Raw genomic sequence first — 21,093 nt, 5'->3', positions numbered from 1 at the left:
CCGGTTAAGCCGCTGACTGTAAGATATAAATTGTTGGACGCCTGCTGATTATAGCAGGCGTAAGAGTCTTCAGTAATGCAGAGAATTTTCTTGTCTCTTGCTGATGAGGCAAAAAGAAGGGGGAAAGAAATAAGAATTCGGCAGAATATGGTGCCGACTGGTTTACATCGATTCAAGGGCTAGCCAACTGGCCCGTAACTCATGCATTTTTTTTTTTACTTGTTTTGGAAGATACAAGAAAAGCCGACGTCCGCTGCTGGAGTAGGGTACTATCACGCGACAGCGCGTATAACCAACCTAAAAAGACGTCTGATATAAACCGTTGTGGTGTGAATCCCGACCAAATCTTGTATAGTACATGCAGATATATAGCCTCTCCCATCTGTTCAAAGTGACGCGCGTTAACTCGACTAAACCTCCAAGCATGCGGCCACAGCCCCAGCTGACATCTTATCGTGCATCGGCCGCGTCTTTTCTTAGTTCCCCTTCGTTTTGTGCGAGCTTGAAATATCTAGTTCTAGTGCTTACTGTTTGCTGCAGCTCTTCCGGCCGCAAAGTTCGTGTGGTGGTACCACGTTACTCATCTACACCCCGTCAGTGCCGGCGCATGTGTGGTTTTCTTTTTTTTTTTCTTTTGTGGTAATCAAGATAACAGCTCTATTGTGATGATGACGCCCTCGAGTAGATGTGCAAGTAGGCAGGCCGAAGTCGATACTCGGAAGTATCTCGCAACCAAAGCTTCAAATATCTTCTTTGCTTTATATACGGCTTTTTTTCAAGATGATGACTTCTATATTCAAAAATGACTTTATAAGCGCGATGCTGTCCCTACAGTAAATTCATTCAGGCGCTTGTATGTGCAGAGAAGAAGGTCAGTATAACTAGGAATTTTCGGCGTTAGCGATCAAGACGTAGACAGATAAGCAACAAATTTACTCCCACAAGCAAAGATAATCAAACCTGGATACTGTATCAGCAATATTTGCCGTGAAAAGACCTGATGGGTTTGCGCGCGTCGTTATAGCAACAAACCGACGTCTTCAACCTACTGCTACTCTGTAAACCACACAAACGGCTCTCATCTGGGAAATATCATGTTTAGGATGAATAATTTGAATTACGGACACAACTATCATATTTAGGTAGATCCTGGTCATTCTATCCATGTGCTACGTATCCGTCTGAGACGAGGAGGTCGAAGGGGCGCAAGACTTGGGTTAATAAATTGAAACTCCGCCTTTGAAGAGAAAAGAAGGAAGACAGAGAAGAAACAAAGAGAGAGAAAAATAAAGACAACGAGTGTGGTAATCAGATCAACCCGGTTCACCGCCAGTTAGTTATTTATAGACCAACGTTCCAGACCTACCATGAGAGATTCATATCCTCGAGACCGTTCAACATATTGCCTGTTACCCCTGGCATATCGAAATGAAATCCATTCCCTGCGAATATTTAATAAACTTGAATTTCTAACTATTGCTATCATGAACTTTGTCGGCAGACTGAATGATGGTCGGCTTTTCGTTTTTTTGCTCTTGCACTGACAATGCTCCAAGTGTACTCTCTGGCCCTGAGCTGACGCTAGCAAGCTCCGCCTCTGGGAGGACATCCTCGTCGTCCAGGAACGTGGCCTTGGCGACGGGAGGACGTATTTCAACGTCTGACACGTACTTGGCGGCCGGACGAAACTTCTTTGTGTCGGCATCATACGTGATCCAACGTCCCTCTTTGCCGCCGTCTCCTGCCGTTCCAATCTGGGCGATTTGGTAAGCGAGCCATAGGCACCTCTCGCGACGCTGATCTCCCATCGATGGGGTCTCAAAAGTCCTCTCGTCCTCTTCCATATTTTCATTGACGCTGAAATGGTCGGCCGGGAAGGCCATCTCCGCCCATACAAGCCCTCGCATTGCCCAATCCTCGGGAAGCGGCCTCCTCTCGGCCGTGCGGGGGAATTCGCTCGTCTCGTATTTCTTGGGAGTTTCAAAACCCGCTGCAAAAGAGTTTAAGCATAAACTGAGCAGATGCCAAGGGAAAGAAGCCTCGAGATGCGACATCGCTGCTGGTTTAGCCTCCGCCCCGCCTGGGCCCTTGAGGATGGCCATTTGATGCAAGAACATGAGTCTAACGTTGAGATAGGAAAGTATGTTCAAATCCCCCAGCCGTGAAAGAACAATTGTATCTGTGCTTTCCACAAACTGGAGAACTTCTTTAAAGCGTTTGGAGAGGTCGACAACGTCATCTTTGGCCTCCGTGCTAGAGGCAACTGGTGCATTTTTATCATCAGCATCGGCCGATTTCTGCGTCTCTGAAGCTTCTTGGGACTCAGCCGAATCCGGCTCGTCCCCAACTACGATTTTCGGCATGGGAGTGTCTTTGGTCGAAGCTTCAAGTGCCCTCATGAGAACGTTGGTAGGCAGGCCGTAGTCCAACAGTGCACAAAGATTTGTCACGGCGATTTGATATCCTGCCTCCAACCAACGGCGTGCGCCCTTGGCCACAGCCAGGTCGAGGTTCGAAAGAAATTCATTGCGGGCATCTTCGAGATCTTCGGTGCCCTTGCCGGTGAAGAAAGTCCCATGACACTTGACCAGCGCACGATCGACGGCGTGTAGCTTACCGTGTGTGCCAGCCATAATGGGTTCGAAAAGGGTGAGAATTGAGTCCCTAGCGCTGTTGAAGGGAATGGGCACACACAAGCTCTTGGCGTAGTAAAAAAGCTGTGCTACAACATTAGGTCTCGCCAAGATTGCTAGATGGTGATACAGGCGTCCAGTGGTGGGCGCCTTGTCGCTAGCTCGCGAGTACCAGTCGCGAGAGACAGCTGTCCAGACTTCCCTGTCGCGAACATCGTCGTCTTCAATGGCCATTCTAAACTCACGCAATACCAATTAGGCGGGCCATTTTTCAGAGGAGCAGAACACAAAAAGGGGCGTACTCACCTATATCGTGAAAGGTCTCCCAAACATTCTATCCAAGTATATTCAAAAGCTGGCACAGTTTCATACAAAAGTGCCATCATGGAATACGAGGAGTAGATGAATGTGAGCATGTACTCAAGCGAATGTGGCAAACGGTGCCTCAATAGCTCCAAACTTCAAGTAGAACAAAGAATCAGTCTCGTCTGCCTCGCAAAAAAAAAAAAAAAAAAAAAAAAAAAAAAAAAAAATTAAAATAAAAACCGTGACAAAATTCTCAGAGAGTCTTACAAACTATGAATGCCGTGTCGCCACATGCGCGCCGGCATTGCATATTTGGCGGCAAGTCGTCGCAACGCTGGACTTGCCGAAGGATGCTGCGAGGCGAGAAAAAAATCATGGTGCTCGTGTAGCAACGTCCGGTGCAAGGCAATAAGAGCTTGCCACTGGTCGGTGTTTAGCTTGGGGGAAGCCGAGTCGTTATTGAGCGAGTTTTGTGCATTGTCGACCTCTATGCATTTGTTCTCGACCATAACAAGACTAGTATATAGCAAAATTAGTACGACATGGATCTCAGATGGCAGCCTCCCTCCAGATGACACACTCGAATGCAGGCAATAAGGCTTCTTGTCACACGCTCGCCCTCCTTTCGGCAGGCAGGCAGGCAGGAGGTCGCCCGTATCTTGTGCTTTGGTCCACGCCGGGCCGAGACTTACCCAGCATATATGCCTTTTACCTCAGCCACCAACTGCTCCTGACCTATAGGACGCGTCTCTGGCTGCTTTACCAACTCGTTGACCTTGTCGACTTCACCGGTGGCGTCGCTGACCCCGCCACCTCCCCTTGAGCCCGAAGCGCGCCGGCTCTGTTGGCCCGATGACCCAACACGCGCATTATTTATTGCTCCGCGCGATGAAGTGGCGGGGGCGCCCACCGTCGCCTGCGGTTTTGTCATCCCAGGGGTTCCATCCTGCCAGAGTGATTTGCGGGCCCGAGGAACGGGTTCAAAACCGTTGTTGTGATCCGTAACCGAACCTTTTGCTCTGCTCCGTTGATGCGCGGTTGCTGTCGTGGCATGGGCAGCCGAATGGGCACCTCTGGGATTTGGCGACGCGTTTGTCGCATTGGTTGGCGAGGCTGGTTCTTGCGAAGGAGACTTTTGCCTCTTGACTTTCCGCTCGTCTAGGCTACCATCGCGGTCCGCGTTTGGGGTAGACGGATCTCTTGATTCCGATGCTTCAGCGCCCCTTTTAGGGGATCCAACTTGTTGAATTGAGGCTCTGCGGTTCATGACAAAGGACTATGTTAGTCGTGGTGTGCCGTTATATTACAGAAACGCTTGACTGGACAAGGCCGAAAGACGTCGTCAAGCGCGATCTGCAAATTCAAACCAAACATTATTGGCTGCTTGCTTACTCGGACTTGCTAGGAACTTCAACCATATGCTTCCTCAGTTCCGAGCTGGCTTGTTTCTTCTCCGTGTTGTTTTGGTTTTTTGCTCGGAGCCATCGAGTGAATCTCTGATCAATGTCAGCAATCGGCGGGGGTGCGTCGACATTGTTGTCTGGCATCGTTCTCTGATACACATAAGGCTATGAAATAAATATTGGAAACAAGTGAATGATCAACTACTATCTTCTCATCGTGAAAAGGAACCAGCCGGGCGGGTACTTCATGTCGGCTTTTGTAGAAAGTTATACCCAAAAGTCAACAACCAGCGCAAACTGATCGATCCATGGTTCGCCCCAATTTCCACCCCCCCCCCCCCCCCCCCCCCCCCCCCCCCCCCCCCCCCCCCACCATTACCCAACGCACCCCGCCCGTGTGGGTACATGGGGTTGCATTGCATAAGGTTGTTGTTGCCTTACGGATATCCTGCAAATCGGTTCGCAAATTTGGCGAACCACATTGAGCCGCAAGGATAGCTCCTATGGTGTCATTTCCTCAAAATACTTTATTTTCAGAGTCTTTCTCAAGTTCAGTGTGCAAATAATGGCTTGCCAGTATGAGCTAGTGGTAGTATAAATTGCGCTACGACGTTTTGTGCACTCCCGTCCGCCTCTGTGTGTCTGGGTACTTTGACCGAATAAGTTTTGCGGCACCTGTTGTAAGAACGTTCCTCTGCGGTGCTCGTGGGATGTTAGTATAGTTTGATAACCACTTAGATGCACGCATTGTATGTTATTTTATTGCCAAGCATGTGCTACACCCTGAGAAGAAGCAAAGATAATTACTTAGATGCACGCATTGCATGCCGTCTTAACTTCAGGTCCAATGAGATAATTTCACCTCGCACACGTTTGATCAGTCGGTGTAGTCAAGGTAGCTAAGCTACCTAGATACCTAGATACTATTGGTAGACATCTTCAAAGCCCGAGTCGTGGATTACATGGAGTCAGCCTCCACTCCAACCTGTCGCCTGTCGTTCGCACGGAAATTGTACCCAGGACACAACCCGTGACTGCCTGTAGGAATGGCCTAGTTTACAGTACATAAAAATACACTATAACAGGCAGCCTAGCCTACCCACCCTACAGCTTTTTATTTTACCCTCTCGCTCTCTATCCACTTCTACCGAATCCACGCACGTGGGTTTATATCCCGAACAATACCTTAACTCGTGTGCACAACGTGTTCTGCTCCATATGAAGTAGACAGCTTACTGTACGGATAGGTTCGGGTGCCTACAGCTGTCCTTGGCAGGTACCCAGCCCGCCAATTGTCAGCCTTATTTCCAGCCCCCAATTAAGTACAGTACCTACCTACCTAGGTATGTACCTTGGTACAGCACCGTCCAAAAATAACGTAACAATTGCAAAATCCCACCAAAACACACGGTTTTCAAATACTGATAATCCTGTTGATAAACAATTCCAATTCCTAATAATTTTTATAATATTGATTTAAAAAGGCTAAATTTTTAATCCATATATTTGTTATTCCAAAATAACATCAATAGCAGGCGCAAATCTGGATTAAAATTGACAAAAGTTGAAAAAAATCCGGTATATGGAGTTTTTTTTTTTTTAAATTTTCAAATTTCTACTTTGAAAGCTTTTTCATAGGTGCTAAAAAAAAATTCAATTATAATGAAATTAAACATCCATTATATTATATAAATTTGTACCAGTTGTTATGATAAAAAAAAGTTGTGGCTTATGTATTGACAGAGTTACCGTTTCGTGAAAATGGTGATTTTTGGTGGGAATATGAATTCATTGCGTTATTTTTGAACAGGTGCTTCACCTTGTACTGGCGCAATTGGAGGCTTTTTTTTCTCTTGCCCTTCCCGATACCCTCCAAGCTATATTATCATCTACCTTACTTGATTGCTACGTCGAGTTGTTCGGGCTTCCAAGACATACATGCCTTGATGCCAAATTTTATGTCACTTTTGTCGCAAATCAATTGCGCAAAAGATGTACTACTTTCCCGCCTTTCCCCACTGGCTAGGTGAAGCTTCGTAAGTGACGATTAACCCATTCTCAGTGGTTCGCTTGGAAGGGGCTGTGCATCTTTGATTTGTGGCGATATCGAAAAAGTTTTCCTCCAATTTTCTTTCGCAACGCTATTCTTGGCGCGAGTTCATATCTTCGATACATGGTAAGATAATTAGATGTCTTGGAAATGTTTCTTTACGCTTCGGCAACCCCGACTAGCAATAAATTCTGTGCAATCAAGATGGGAAACCATCATTGCTTTCGTATTACTTATGAAGCCTTTGCCACTCCCGATCTGCTCTCGGTCGCGACTCACATCGCCAGAGAAGCTGAGGATGCCTAGGAAACCCCTCGAATTGGCCGAGATATCTCCGTTCAGCTGTTGACTTATCACGATATACATACAGCTACACTGTGGTGCGGCATAGGCCATGGCAATGATCGTTCGTTAGCAAATCACGCGAGAGTCACCTTATGGCCCCTAACGGGATCACCTCACAGCAACGACAAACCACGAACATGGAGACCTCACTCTTTACCTGATGTGAACACCGATGCTTACGTGCCTTTGCTGGGAGATTAGCTCGCCTTCTGGAGGCACTGTTACGCCCGGAGAGGTCTTTGTTTTTTTTGTTTTTTTTTTTTTCCCCTCCAGGCTGCCGGGTCTGGGTTTACGAAGGGATCTAGAACGCCTGCTTTCACGATAAACAAAACGCCGTTATCCCTCGAAACAGTCCACTCGTTCGCGGTATTTTGCACATTCGATGCGCAAAATAAAACAGGCGAGCGAGGTCCAGTCTACTTGAGGCTGAAATCGACCACTGAAGCCAATCATCGAGCCAAGAACGACCGTTACCAAGGGATAAGCTGAGCCCTTGGTAAACACTAGCAACCAACAGTGGTATTTGTTATTTGTATGTGTCTTAGCGAAGTCGATGCCCCCGACTTCTATCGCTCTGTTGGTTGGTTTTTTTTTTTTTTTTTTTTTTTTTTTTTTTTTTTTTTTTTTTTTTTTTTTTTTTTTTTTTTTTTCTTTCGTACCTCGTATTTTGCCCGTGACGCCACACGAGTGTCATCTAGCTTACATGTTGGTCATCGATTGCGCGCATGACGCATTGATCTTGGTTTTTTTGCGCCTCCTTGAAAAGAATTCCGTAAACTGCTCGTTGCCTTCGCCAAGAATGACACGGGTTTTTTGCTGCCTTTTTCTTTTCTTTCTGACTGTGGGGCGCATGTTGTTGGTAATAATAACAAAATACACATGTGCGCGACACAAGCTTCCAACATGGATGCCAAGTTCCAATGAAGAGTTGGCATGTATGTACATGTGTCACATCTTGAAGATGCTATGTTGGAAGAGGCACGTAACCTGTGCTTTCACGAACGGGCTCGGATGTGTGATACGGTACACGAGCTGGTGAGGGCTGGAAATACCTATCTCATCTTCCAGAATTTCGGTATCAAAACTAGACAGAACCCCAAATTTTACGGTCAAATTAAACTACATGCAGGTCACAGGTTATTCTTATGGGACATAAAAGCCTCCTAATCGTAACTTTGCTGTTGCTAATGCATCCTGATCAGAAATTAGCCGCGCGCTTATACTCAAGAAGGATCCATTCGGCCCCAACCAGATCCCCTAGTCTAGGCAACAGAACCTAAAGGAAAACTTCGGGACGCCTTTGTGTCAGATTACCAGACCATACGTAGAACGTCTTGATTTGTTAGCCACCTTTGATCACACCCCCAGCCCCTGTCACAAAAAGGCGACCGTCCCATCACATCGGACGTGAAAGATTGCCTCTGTTTCAATTTGCACAGCTCAGACGCGCCACCACAGCGTATCTACGTGCAAACATGCATCCTAACTAGGCAGATATCAGGCGTCTTGTCATGTGGCAAGGCTCGAGGTAACTTTGCAGTGATGATGAACGTGAGCAGCATATCTGGGTTTCCAATTCTCATCGTCACTGGAGCGCCAAGTTGTGCTTGTATTCGTGACTGGTAAATTAAGCTTCAAAGCACAAGGATACATAATGTGCCAGACCGCAGATGCCTTTTTTTTTTATCTCAGTCACAGCTGCCTGCGCTCTGTAAAGTTGTGAACCAGGCACAGGCAGATGGGGGGCGAGATACACCGGCATACTGCCCGTCATGTATTGTGCAATTTGTGCTTCATAGTAGTCGAAGGTCGCCAGAAATCAGGTACTTCTTCAATGTTTTACGTGTAATTTGAAAGAACTTGCCGGTGCCCAAGTCATCACGCAGAGGTGCATATCACATATTCGGACCCTTTCCATCAAGAGGTTCTGAATTCGATGATCCCAAAATGCCTTGAAACATTCCATACCAGATCGTGGAAAGGCAACGGTTTGATTTTGCAAGGAGAAGGGAACAAAATCAAACACTTAGGCTTTGCCCATTACGATCTTCTGACATGGCTTTTTGACAGTCACATATTGAGCTTACGACTTACGTTTGTAGAACCTGTTCTCCGGCAAGCAGTTTGAAAACAGAGAGCTCCCAAGAAGTGCGATCTTGTTAACGACATGTTCAGTTTCCCATAGCATTGCCCTGGGACCATAAGAGGTCCTATATTTCTACGTCTTACGGTCTTACGCCTGGGGCGGTGTCCTGGCAGAGGAAACAGTAACCCGTCCCTTGGACCGACAAGCTCCAGTCTTTCTTTTGCAATTTCCCTTTCCTGCACGATCTATAGCTTGAAGGTTTGGTTTGTGATATACCCGTAAGTTGGCCCTCCAAGAACAAGTTGATTTAAGCCCTCAACTGTAAATTCAAATCAAAACTTTTTCAATATGCTTGAGCCCTGTCTTGCTGCACTGGTGATTAATCCTTGCAGACGGGGCAGCTACATGATATCGAAATCAACCAACGTGGACCAATGATCTCCTAGCCATGGTACAGGATTTTTCTTGTGAAACATAACCACAGCATTTCTCTCCCGACCGTTTGAACGTTACGCATACTCGGAACCGGTGTTCTGGGGTTTTGTTTAGTTCGTTCCATTGTTACACAACGTCATGCTGTCAGATCTTGCCGCTTTTTTATTACCCGCAAAGCTGAACGAGCCCGTTAAATCAAGCATTTTGATAGGTTGAGCATCTAAACTATGTGCACCTACCGATGTGCAGCCCTCGATAACGGCCCTGAACCAGACTGGATTCTTGCAGGCGATACGCTTATACCCAACCAATCAAGCCTTGTGTCCTCACCGGTTTCGGGTTCGTTTTGGAGTATCTCAAACACTTTAAGAAGACCCTGCGAAGCTTTAAAGTGTGATTGGTCCGCCTCACTAGTCTATAGGAAGAACACCACCCAGGGCGGTTGAGGACTAGCCAGTGGTGAAGTCGAGATGATATTGCTGCATTGCATCCGAGAGATCTGGTCCAACGCTTGCACCAAACCTGCTAACATGAAGCTTTGGTTCAGGCTCCAAATTTGAAGGCCAGCATATGGTTGGTTCTGTCTGTAACCACGTCAATGTCATCGTAGTTACAGCCGACGGTCTGTAAACGTGGCTACACGGAATCAAAAGCTGGAAGGCCAACCCCTTTAATCTGGGGACATCTTGGGCATCAACGCAGCCCAGTGTGATGCATCACCAGTCCCAAGCAGCAAACGCTGTGATCAGGCTACCCTTCTCCGGTTCCAAGACGGGAGTTGCGCATAGAAAAGCTAAAAAAAAAAAATAGAAACCAAAAGACGCTGCTTGCCATTGGTTGCCCTTGAATCTTGATAGAAATTATTGGCCAGAACTGATTGTGATAAGGTGGTTAAACAAAAGGGCCAACAACATTGGTTTAAACTCGCATGTTTAAATCCGTCATCCTGTGTAGGAATGAAGAAACCCCTTGGCATTAGTAAAGTAGCTAGAGGGTGACAGCTGTTGAGGTAGCGTTTTCACGACGCCCTAGACAACATCTTTGGTAAGGATAGGTAAAGAAAAGAAGAAACAACAAGATACGCGGATGAATCTTTTGCAATTTTACTAAAGCCTCACTAAGACAAGGCATCCGCGCTGATGCAATAATGGGCATTATGCTCGGGACTTACGTATGCAGTGGCGTTAGGGCTGGTCGTATTTCTTCCTCTTGGGGCTTTACCACACGCTCATAGTGCCTTTATTACGTATGTATATACTCAAGACTGGGCTGTTGTAAGACGCCCCCCACGGATGCCTTGCGGCTACTGCAGATTGCCTAGCACCTGGAGCCAATGAAGAACGCACACAGATATATAGAAATCACAAAGGTTTCTCAGCTGATACAAAAAAAAAAAGCACATACGGATACTCCCTACATATTTCATGAACCTCGTGCTGTCACTTAGGTGTGGACTAAGTCTTTAGCTCCGGAGAAGTTCCGGTAGCATACAGAAAGCCCTAGCAGATAGCCCAGTTGCCCGGACGTAATCATGCCTGGTCCATATTCTCCCAACAAAGGGACGCCTGAGCATAAAGAGGTCGGGCACCGGGCAGCCATTCCGTAGATGTCCAATTAAGGTTGTCTGCTGGCAGTGGCACGGCATATCCGGCCCGGTCCCCTTTTGTTGAGTGTTGTTGTTTTCTGACGTTCATCTCAGGATTCTCTAACTATCATGGTGAGGTGTAGAAAACAGGTTTTAAAAAAAGGACGGGAAGGAACGTCATTTTTTTTTCTTCTGTCCATCCCTGACTGCCGAGCGCGCACCACGAGGACCGGGGTGGCAACACATGTGTACCTTATCAAAAGCCAGGTGGGCTAGTGAGTGGTATGCAGGCTCCCTTGCTTGTCCGTAAACAAGGATACTCTCTGTAGACGACGGCAAATGATTTTTCAATTGGCTTGTTAAAGCTTGCCAGGTTCCTACGGTCTACGGATATCAGTATGCGATAGGTGGGGTTGTTGGATGTTGGTGGGGCGGGCAGAAGGGCGGTGTGCTGCCGTGAAGGAAGGGTATGCAGGAGGGGCTGAGTAAAAAGCATATGGTGACAGGCCTAATGGTCACAATGCATCCAGAACATCCCCAGATTTGCATACGGAGTACCGTAGACTTCAAAAGATTATTGAAACCATATTGACTGGAAATACACTCTGTCTCGGTAGGCAACGAGACTTAGTAATACGTACGGAGTAGCATGTTGTGTAGAGACGGTGACTAACTTGGTCATGGCGCAGTTGCCAGGGGTCACCGAGATTTCAAGCCCCAAACTCTGTACTTCTTACGAAGACGAGTATAAATCGCGAAAATTATGGCCCAATAGATCTCCAGCCAGCGAGAAAATGCCATCGAAGCAACAGTCTGAACCTTGTCCGAGTGTATCGCCCGGCATATGATCGTCTCTTGTAGCTGGGTGCTGATGCGTGTGAGTACGTGTCGGTGAACAAAAAGCTGATGCGGCTGTGAAGGCTGAGCGAAGTAACCGTACCAAGCTTGCCCAGTAAGAAAAAGAAAAAAAAAAAAAAACACACACACACACACACACACACACACACACACACACACATGAAGCCACCAAGGTTTGCGTTGAGGGGGAGACATGCTAGGTGACTAGTGCACAGTGTGATTGCAAGCTAAATAGAGATACGCTTCAAAATCGAGAGATGGGTCCTTGCATGAGTATACCGAGTCGTAATATCGATTTTACTCCGTACAGCTTGGCGACGTGCTGTGGCCTATTCCGTATGAGAGTGGGCGAAATGCAGCCCGGGTTATGGGACCAGAATTCACGAACTTGTAAGTAGACTGTCGGCAATCCAGATGCAACTGCTCGTTGAAACCGACAAAGCCTTGTATTCGCAATAATCTGTTATAAACACAAGCGCAGTCAAATGTTGACCCCCCCTACTCATATGGTTCCGATATCCAGGCGGCGCCCAACGCTGCCTGCCACCCCATCATGCCTCTCCCAGGCAGTGAGTGAGCATGCCTTGGGTGAATGCAAAAGTCATATGCTTCACCTCAGTTTCGGTGAACTATCATTATCGAATCACAATTGGGCGTCGGCATAGTCTTCTCGGGGACCTCAGGTACACAGCGCCACGAACAGCCCTTTGACATGAACGGAACGAGTGTTGTAGCGGACGCGGCCAAGTTTATAGACCAGTCAGTACCTTGAACTTCGGCGCCATCAGACTCACTAACGAGTTTGCCTGTTTCTTTGTCAGTCCTGTGAACATGGTATTTGCCCAATACCCACCAGTCCAGCCACTGAACGCGAGGAATGACCATGCTCTGGCGTTTAGCGCAAGCTGGTCGGGCGCAGCGCTGAGGACCTGCGTCACGAAGCTGTTCGATGCGATCGAGCAATGCCAGAAGATGAGCCGGCGACCTGTCAGGCATAAGCGAACGCAGGTCGGTGGAAGTGCTTGTCGCGGCTTGACTGCACGATTCGAGGGCTAGTTCCAAAAGCGATCGTGCCCGGGTGGGAGGAGCTTCGTCGAAGGTGGCAGGTGGCTTAGCCGGCTCTGAGTATAAGTCGGCAGCCGGCAACCAAGCACCCTCGTCCAAGTTGACAATGTCTGTGTTGCACGGCTGACCAAGACCGTCAACATACTGCATCGGCGACCTGGCGACGAGGCATCCTCCATGGCTACCCGCGATTCCAGAGAAAGCCGACCATGTTGCATACGAATCCCGCTTGGATGGCCCTTCAGAGAAAGAGATTGTTCTGTATTCCGGCACCTGACCCGCGTCTCTGTTGCTTTCGGGCTGGCAGTATGGGTTTGGGTGGAGGGAGAGAAACTCCAACTTTTTGCTCGTGTTTATGAGTTCAAGGAGTTCATGCGGCAGCCAACGTAACGCATTTTGGGCAATGTTTAGCTGCTCAAGGTTGCGCAGTTGAGATATGCCAGGAGGAAGCTCTTTCAAGCCATTGCCTCTCAGGCTCAAAACCGTCAAAAAGCTGAGATCACAGATGCTAGCCGGGACTCTCGTAAGACGGTTGTTTCCCAGGTACAGTTTGAGTTTAATATCTCGTGCTTCGAACGGAACATCTTCGACCACAGTAGGAATCAATTGAAACCCGGACAGCGGTTGAATAGTTGAAGCAGCGATGCTCTCAAGACCCAAGCTCCTATTTTGTCTAGTCAGCGGTCTGCTCCTTTCTACTGAACTGCCTGACTTGGCTCTCACGAGGTGGAAAACGCTTACGCAATATTAACGTCCTCAGCACCCTCCTCGATGCAATCCTGGATGATCTTCTGAGCCAAGCTCTCCTCAGGCGAGATATTGCGAATACTCGCGCAGCGATGGAAGCCACTGGCCACACGAGGCACCAAAGGAGACGGTGCTTCTGCTGCTATGGGCTCGTCGGGTATGATTTTCTTGTCAACCGTATCATCACTGGCCAGCCAAACACCACTGTCCATGTCCCGCTTGAGCTGCCTTGGGGCTCCAGGAGCGATGGCCTTGGGACGCGATGCGGCCCCCTCAACAAATTCAGGGAAAGGAGGATCGGATGAGAGTTGCTGCAGCGAGGACTGGTGAAACCATGATCCTATCCGTCGTTTCTTACGACGGCCATGGTGGGAATAGGTTTCCAGAGACGGATCATCGTCGCTGGAAAAGGCAGCTGGCTCGCTGGAATCTGTAAAGAGATGAGCGGGTGGTGCTTGATTAAACCTCAGCCGCTGATTATTGAGTGCGGCAAACGAGGGCAAAGACGGCTGGCTTTCGTCTTCCATTGGTTGAAATGTGGGGGTGTCTTTCCCAAATGAAATGTCTGGGAAGCTCTCCTACTGGAGAAATGAAAATGGGAGCTCCTATGACGATTGTAGAGAAACACTTCAGTCTCGGCAGGAAAAGAGAGTCTACATCGAGACTGTATAAATCAAGGGGGAAAAAAAAGGAAAAAAAAAAAAAAAAAAAAAAGATAGATATAGCTGGAGGTTGGGACGCGACTTGGAGTCTGGTATCCAACGTGTCGCGTGTATACTTTGGGCGAAAGGCAGTAAAGTGGGTCCCTCACGATCTCGGTTACAAAATACAGCGGCGGGAAGCTTTTGTGTGGCCCGTGCATAAGTGCAACACGACACGCCGGGCACCAGATCCATGGGGACCACATAAAATTGCTGCAGCCGCCGACTCAAGGGGGTAATTGCTTGGGGATAGCCGAAACTACCGTACCTTACGCATCAAATTGCGCTACCATTCGCACGACCTACTTCACGTTAGGCGTGACAGCGCAATACGCGTTAGGAGGATTGGTTGTCATTGTTTAGTCCAGCCTCCTCCTTGCAGCATTTTCTTGTCTTGTTGCAATTCTCCATCACTAATCTCGCCTTCCATCAGTCCCAGTCATCATCGTCATCATCGTTGACCGTCGGCCTGGAGGAGCTTTTGATGTTTCTTTCGCCGGCAGCTAACCTTTCCTCCTCTGCATCTTCCGCCCGTCGTCGCCTCTGGAGCACGCGCATGTCTGTGTCCGGAACCGCCCCAACCTCGACCAGTATATTATCCAGGTCCAGCATGCTCATGCGTGGTCCGCCGACCGTCATGAGCGTTACGATCTGTTTTACTATGTCACCGTTTCGGTAGACCAGTATCGTAGGGCAGTTCTTGTCCGGATACCCCTCGATTGCCTGGTCCGCCCGCATCTCGCAGAACTTGATGTCTCCGTATTCCTTGGCAGCCTGTCTCCATAGATCAGATAGCACACGCGACTCGACGTTCGCCCCGAGCGATGACACCAGGTTGACCATGACCGTTTTGTTGTCTTTGGAGGCATCAGTCACCTCTCTTTGATATTCGGGCTTCGATATCGGATAGACGCTCCCGTGAACGGCCTTTTGCGACAAAGCTTTGAGCTCCTGCATTCGCTTCTGCAAGTAGTGCTCCATGAATGCCTCGTCTTCCTCATCCTCCAGTTCCTTCAGCTCGTCGATATCCTTGCCTTCAAGGCGATTTTCATGAGCGATTTGCCTAGCTGCCTGTATTGCTTCCTCGATCATAGGATTTGGGTCGGGCTCCTTTTCCGGAATAATTTTGTGTTTTCTTAAAATTTCATTCCTGCGAACCTGTTAGTCTCATTATGTGTGTGACCTAGGAGTTTATGCGCTGGTGAGTATCAGGGCCTATGAGACAACGTACCATTCTGTATCCGCATTGGGGTCATCGATAGGCACAGCTATCCTCTGGTCGAAAGGTGCCGCCATTTTCGTGAATGCAGAGGGAACTGGGCGATGCGCGGGTTTGCGAATGCGTGTAGCAGATAGCTGAAGAAATACAAAAAATAAAATAAAAATAAACAAAATTCAAACAAAAATAGAACTTGTAGTTACGTATGAGGTTCGTAAGCTTGCCTGATGAACGAGGAAGCCTAGAATTGACAATCAATTCATTCACGTATGGGAACAGAGCTTCTTTGCTCATGCGCCCGCGCACCCCGCCATGGTCGACATATTATTACTAAACTAACTCTTTTCGGTACCTTCGTACCCATCACTAACAGAGAGCATGGGTGCCTTGGGGTCGTGGACCGTGGTGCCTACCCAAGCTACCGTAAAACCCACTCCACCTTTATCGCCACAATGGCGATTTGAGTCACGTGTACTTTCAACCCACCAAACCCCGACTTACGCCTCTCCCTCCCACCAAAAATCCTCTCGACGACCACATCTGCTCGACCGCCAAACCTCTCGACGCCATCCCAATTTTTCGCCAAACCTTTGGTCAGCGCCCCAGCAACGATTAATCGAAGATACCGAAGAGTTAATCTTTGCAAAATCAGTCAAGATGGTAAGCCGACGTCTTGTTGTTTTTGAAGTGCTTCGACGGGTGTGAATTTTGATCGCCACCGCGGGAAAAAAAAAAATTTCGACGACCAACTCGGACCGCCACGAGAGTCAACGCCAACGGCGATGGGAGGGCAGCCATCATCGCCATCAAGACCGACGACCTTTTCGATCCATTCGACGGCTGGGAGTTGGTTGGGAGATGGATCTTGATTGATGGATTGATGCTGCCCGGCTGACGGCGAAGCTCGGCTCGTAGCGGCCGAAATACACCCACGCACGAAGCTTTGCGGATGTTCGGAATTTGACGCTAAATTCGGTGATGCTAACATTTTACTTCGATCTAGGTTCTCGCCGTTGATCTTCTCAACCCCAGCCCTGCTGCTGAGGCCAAGAAGCACAAGCTTAAGGTGAGAATCACCACCCTTCCTCCCTATCTTCTCGTCGACGACAGCATCTAACCTCCGTATCCACACAGACTCTCGTCCCCGCCCCGAGGTCCTTCTTCATGGACGTCAAGTGCCCCGGCTGCTTCACCATCACCACCGTTTTCTCGCACGCCCAGACCGTCGTCATCTGCCAGGGCTGCACGACCGTTCTCTGCCAACCGACCGGTGGAAAGGCCCGCCTGACCGAGGGCTGCTCGTTCCGGAGAAAGTAGATGTATCGCCAATTCTAATTTCTCAAAGATAACGGGGTTCAATAAAAAAAAAAGGGTCATGCCTGGGATCATACCTTCTCTTGCTCACTGGGATTTTTTTCTGTCTTGTCACGTCCCTCGGCGTCTATCGGAGTTTTTACACTGCTTCGCGCCTTCTTCATTTTTTCCATGTCATCATGTTGATACACACGAACCGGTCGTCTATTTTGGGGGAGGGGGATAAAAACAACCTTTTTTGCGACAACGACTTCACGGACAGGACTTCACGCCACGATCTGGTAATGAAGTAGGTTGTGGGATAGGAAAAGTAACAGGAACCCCTCTTTAAAAACTTTCGTTTTCCATGCGAATGATTCTGGTTGCTAGCCTAATCCTACATGAACAGTGCCGCTCCGAATAGTACAATGATCATGTTTGAACCCTGAAACCTGAGCTCCTCTGTAACGCCATGCTAAAGTGACCTCCGTAACCTACGTCTTCTGTGCCCTCGTAAAGCCAACCCATACAATAACAAATGAAAAGAGACCAAGTATTCAGTCTTGGGCAACATCCATTTCCAAATCCGAAGTGTACTCAAGAAATTCAGCCTCTGGAAAATCGTCGGATTTTGCCACCATAACGTTCTCTTGGCCCTGAAAAAAGGCCCCATTCTTCACATCGGCTCCAGCTTGCCGACGAGTGCGTGGCACAGCCATGACTCGAGGATTCCCAAATCCCACAGGCGTCTGGCTCCGTGGGCTGACCTCGCCATCATGTCGGAACTGTTGGCGGAAGAGACGAAGGCCAAGCTGCTCAGGACTCTCGCCCTCGTCGGCCAGCTCGTCGCCAAAGACCCTCTTGCGAGAGTTGACCACGGTGGCGCCTAGTGAATCATTCGACTCGACCGACTCTTGACTGCTCGACAAACCGGGCAGATCATCTAGGTCCGAGACGAAGGAAGCTCCCGGGGCAAAGGCCGGTTGGCTGCTCATGCCGCCAACGCTGTGGATGCCGCAAAATGGTAGCAGTTCGCGATTGCCGCCCGAGTAGGTGGGCTTAGCGGCAGGCATAGGATTCACGTCGGTGGTGCTCGCCACCTGCTTGGCGGGCTTGTCTGACCACAGCGCGAAGCTGCCATAGCTGCCAGTCTTGTAGCCCTCAGGGACCGACTTGCGGACACGCATGCCGACGTTGAGCAGGCTCGACTGGATCGAAGCCGGCAGAGCGGGTGCGGTCGCATGCTGAGAGAAGCGGCCTCCGCCGCTGATGTTGTCGTCGTCGCTCAGTGACGGCGACGAGGTGGCCGAGAAGAAAGATGTGATCTGGCGCTGAGCGGGGTCGGATGCCGCGCCGGTGAAGGGGCGTTTGGCGCGGTGGACAGACATTGCTTTTCCCTGGGCTGTGATCACAGATGGGAAGCTATCCAAGAGGAGCAATCGGGGCCGGCCGAGACAACTGCTTTGCTTTCCCGGCCACTTAATGAATGTGTTGTTGGCGTGACAGACAGCCGCAGAGAATTGACTGTATTCCGTATTCTGTATGACAGACTAATCGAATACAAGCAGAGGAGTAACTGACTCTGTTCTGTCGATACCTTTGGCTATTAAATGGACGGCAAGCTTAGATGCGTGATGCGTTGGCCAAGTCGCCGCTATTCCGTGGGGCTTCTTCAATATGCCGATGAGATTGCTATTGCGTGATAACCGGCGGGGGTTTCCCCAATCTAAATTCGATGAAAAAATAATAATAAATAAATAAAGAATGGTCTGAGCTATCCTGGTAAACTGACAGGGGAGAGAATGACGATGCTGAACAAAATATAGTGCAAAAAAAGACGTTGCGAGAGTGGAGAGTGTCTTGCAATGTAAAAGAAAGTGTGGTCTTGTCAAAAGAGACGCTTCTACGGGGCTAGGGATGGAAACGCAATCAAATTCCCTGCTTCGGTTCGCACTTTTCTGACGACAGAGGGTCCGTCTGTTGCCGGGGTAAATCTGGGCAGGGGCAATCAAATGGCACCGTTCTAATTGGGGAAGCCTAGGTCCTGTGGGCCAGTTCGCGCAATTACCGGTTTCTGATCACGCTCTGGACGCGTGTGTTTCGCGTAAAGTGCTTTTTTGGGGGGTGGTACAAAAGGAAAGGAGGAGATATCACTGGGAGAAAGAGATCACAAATGTCAGGCAGGTAGGATGGACAAATGAGAGAAAGTGGCAATGAAATAAAATTATTTTGACTACAGAAGCCACATCTTGAATCTAGTCAGGATGAATTCGGCATCCTTTTGAGAATGCAAAGCCAAGCTTTGACTCCCAGTCTGATCTTCAACAGAGCGTACACAAACTTAAGGTGAGGGCATGGCCAAATGCACCTGCAACCATGTTCTCACAAGGAGTGGCCGACTACAGACTTTGAACTTCCAATAGTCGACCGACAGCCTGGCGGGTGGTCAAGAAACCGTCCAAAGCCACCAAAACCTTGAATTTACTCGTCGGTCCTAGGGTTCCATACAGACTCGACACCAAAAACGAAACGCAGCCAATTGAAAGGCGTAAACTCACATTCCCCGAAAAGGATCCCTGAACTCAAGCAGATCCCGCTGCCCATAAAACTCACCAGCAACCGTGAGGATCATGTTGAGCGTCATACGCATGTTCATACGAGAGCGCAGCTTTGCGGCCTCCCAATCGTCATGCTCTGAAGGCCCTATTTCTGGCTCGATGTTGATAGGCGGCTCGAGGTCCCCCAAAAGCCTTGCCTTGATCGCCTCGAGATCCCCGCTGCCGTCATCTGCCCGTGCAGTATCGTCGGCGACTTCTCCTTCGTCGAGCTCACCATCTTCGAGATCCATAGGCTCGTCCTCGCTGGCACCTTCTGCATCGAGTGCGCTCTGGGCTGGAACAACAGCCTCGGCATCACCATTCGTGGCTGCAATGTCTGTATCATCGTTGTGATCGTTTGTCGCGCCAGAGCTGTCTTGGGTAGCCCCGTTCATTTCCTCTTCTCCCTCGTAGTCTTCAACTTCACCTTCGTTCAAAGGAGCAGCGGCATCGGAGCCGGCATCTTCATCATGGCGGTCGTGTTGACCAAGCTCAACTTGCTCGCGCAATGCAGTCATGTGCGCAAGGCTAGTCATCATGAGAACGGCACGCTTGCCTAGGTCGCGCACCACTCCAACATCGGTGTAGTCAAGTTCACCGGCGTCAGGCAACTTTGCCAGTAACGCCCACAGCCATGCACTAGTCCGCTCGGTGATGTCGTGGCCACGTTTGAGCATCCTGATATCGCTGAGAATGACGCGGATTAGCCTAAAGGCTGCCGTCCGGTCCATGGCTGCGATCTGCGCCGGTTGTGGGTCTGTATTGCGCAATCGCCAGCTCCATGTCGTGTATGATTTCTGCCCTCCTTTGCTTGAGCCGAAGGGGTTGACTTCGAAACCGTGATCAGACGATAACTCCAGCAGCGCATCATCCGGCGGCTCCTGGTGAACTATTGCTCGCATTGACTCGAACCGTGAGATAATGCTTCCGTAGAGTGCCTCGCAGACCCGGGCTTTCCGAGCCTCCTCTGCGGCAGCTTCCGCTGTAATATCCTCGCCATTGGTGTCATTTTGATCGTCCTGTAAATCTGGCATGGCCGTATATGCACCATCGTGATAGTAACCTCGCGAGTCTCCGACACCGTCGTGGTAGATACTGCGGTCCATGGGCGAATCGGGAATGTCGTCGTTGACGTGGTCGTCATCGTAGCTAATGTCTTGCTTCTCGCGAAGCTTTGGAGGTAGTTGTGGCCCAGCCTTGGGCGCACTGAGAAGGTGTGGAATCACGCTCGCCTCCTCTCTGCATTCAAAATACTCACCAAATCAGTATTCATGGTCTGAGACTTTTTGGAAGTAGGATGTTTTAGCAAAAGGTGCTCTTTTGGGTATGTCCGTGAGTTGGGATTGGTTATAGGGAAGCAAGACTAACCGGACAGATCGAAGATATGCCAATGCATCGCCTTCATCCTCGACTTCAAACTCCTCATCGCTCGAGGGAGCGGTTGGGTCATCGAGGTTGGCAAAGACATAACGCTGGCCATAGGTCTCGTCAACGTCTGGCTGGCCGCCCTTGGCATGCCGGTCACGACGCTGCTTTTTAGGCGGCGCAGAACCGTCTTGATCGGTACTGTTTCTGCGCTTTGCTGTGGACATGGCGCCGCACCAGGGCTGGCTCGGGTGAAGAAGGTACCTAGGAGGTAGGTAGGTAAAGTTAAAGCAGTGGATTTTCTTTCCTCTTTCCCATTCTTTTTGAGATTTGCAGGGATGGGGCAGGAACTTTTATCACCAATGTCAACGCAGGCAACAGAGTGGGGCCCTCGCCGAACTACTT

The 21,093-nt window shown here is 49.2% G+C and overlaps 6 protein-coding genes across 6 annotated transcripts; 1 reads left to right on the top strand and 5 right to left on the bottom strand.

Moving 5' to 3' along the window:
- Nucleotides 1–1,469: 1,469 nt before the first annotated feature.
- PgNI_10507 (uncharacterized protein) lies at nt 1,470–2,867 on the bottom strand (the record flags this gene model as incomplete). The annotated part of the gene is made up of 1 exon (XM_031130478.1): nt 1,470–2,867. The coding sequence occupies one exon, from the start codon at nt 2,865–2,867 to the stop codon at nt 1,470–1,472; it is 1,398 nt and encodes a 465-aa protein (XP_030980057.1).
- A 9,277-nt stretch (nt 2,868–12,144) lies between these two features.
- Nucleotides 12,145–14,192, bottom strand: PgNI_10506 (uncharacterized protein). The gene is made up of 2 exons (XM_031130477.1): nt 13,508–14,192; nt 12,145–13,430 (listed from the first exon to the last, which is right to left on the bottom strand). Exons 1-2 carry the CDS (start codon nt 14,038–14,040, stop codon nt 12,317–12,319), a joined length of 1,647 nt encoding a protein of 548 aa, XP_030980058.1. The 5' UTR covers nt 14,041–14,192; the 3' UTR covers nt 12,145–12,316.
- A 274-nt stretch (nt 14,193–14,466) lies between these two features.
- Nucleotides 14,467–15,658, bottom strand: PgNI_10505 (uncharacterized protein). The gene is made up of 2 exons (XM_031130476.1): nt 15,446–15,658; nt 14,467–15,364 (listed from the first exon to the last, which is right to left on the bottom strand). Exons 1-2 carry the CDS (start codon nt 15,508–15,510, stop codon nt 14,644–14,646), a joined length of 786 nt encoding a protein of 261 aa, XP_030980059.1. The 5' UTR covers nt 15,511–15,658; the 3' UTR covers nt 14,467–14,643.
- A 314-nt stretch (nt 15,659–15,972) lies between these two features.
- Nucleotides 15,973–18,687, top strand: PgNI_10503 (uncharacterized protein). Its single transcript, XM_031130474.1, has 3 exons — nt 15,973–16,093; nt 16,437–16,499; nt 16,568–18,687. The coding sequence occupies exons 1-3, from the start codon at nt 16,091–16,093 to the stop codon at nt 16,748–16,750; spliced, it is 249 nt and encodes an 82-aa protein (XP_030980054.1). The 5' UTR covers nt 15,973–16,090; the 3' UTR covers nt 16,751–18,687.
- PgNI_10504 (uncharacterized protein) lies at nt 17,284–18,114 on the bottom strand (the record flags this gene model as incomplete). The annotated part of the gene is made up of 1 exon (XM_031130475.1): nt 17,284–18,114. The coding sequence occupies one exon, from the start codon at nt 18,112–18,114 to the stop codon at nt 17,284–17,286; it is 831 nt and encodes a 276-aa protein (XP_030980060.1).
- A 593-nt stretch (nt 18,688–19,280) lies between the features above and the next one.
- PgNI_10502 (uncharacterized protein) lies at nt 19,281–21,024 on the bottom strand (the record flags this gene model as incomplete). Its single annotated transcript, XM_031130473.1, has 2 exons — nt 20,692–21,024; nt 19,281–20,562 (listed from the first exon to the last, which is right to left on the bottom strand). Exons 1-2 carry the CDS (start codon nt 20,913–20,915, stop codon nt 19,281–19,283), a joined length of 1,506 nt encoding a protein of 501 aa, XP_030980055.1. The 5' UTR covers nt 20,916–21,024.
- Between the last annotated feature and the right edge of the window lie 69 nt (nt 21,025–21,093).

Source organism: Pyricularia grisea, chromosome VII (genome assembly GCF_004355905.1).
Source record: "Pyricularia grisea strain NI907 chromosome VII, whole genome shotgun sequence".
In the NCBI taxonomy this organism is placed as follows: domain Eukaryota; kingdom Fungi; phylum Ascomycota; class Sordariomycetes; order Magnaporthales; family Pyriculariaceae; genus Pyricularia; species Pyricularia grisea.
Note: the sequence above shows the minus strand (reverse complement) of the source record. Positions and strands in the feature narration are given on the sequence as shown.

What these genes read in the sequence shown, in the direction of transcription:
- PgNI_10506 (XM_031130477.1), bottom strand. Translation starts at nt 14,040, where the DNA reads ATGGAAGACGAAAGCCAGCCGTCTTTGCCCTCGTTTGCCGCACTCAAT. An exon ending in GCTGAGGACGTTAATATTGC is followed by an intron (nt 13,431 to 13,507) that starts GTAAGCGTTTTC and finishes TAGACAAAATAG; the next exon opens with GAGCTTGGGTCTTGAGAGCA.
- PgNI_10505 (XM_031130476.1), bottom strand. Translation starts at nt 15,510, where the DNA reads ATGGCGGCACCTTTCGACCAGAGGATAGCTGTGCCTATCGATGACCCC. An exon ending in CCCAATGCGGATACAGAATG is followed by an intron (nt 15,365 to 15,445) that starts GTACGTTGTCTC and finishes ACAGGTTCGCAG; the next exon opens with GAATGAAATTTTAAGAAAAC.
- PgNI_10503 (XM_031130474.1), top strand. An exon ending in CCAAGAAGCACAAGCTTAAG is followed by an intron (nt 16,500 to 16,567) that starts GTGAGAATCACC and finishes GTATCCACACAG; the next exon opens with ACTCTCGTCCCCGCCCCGAG.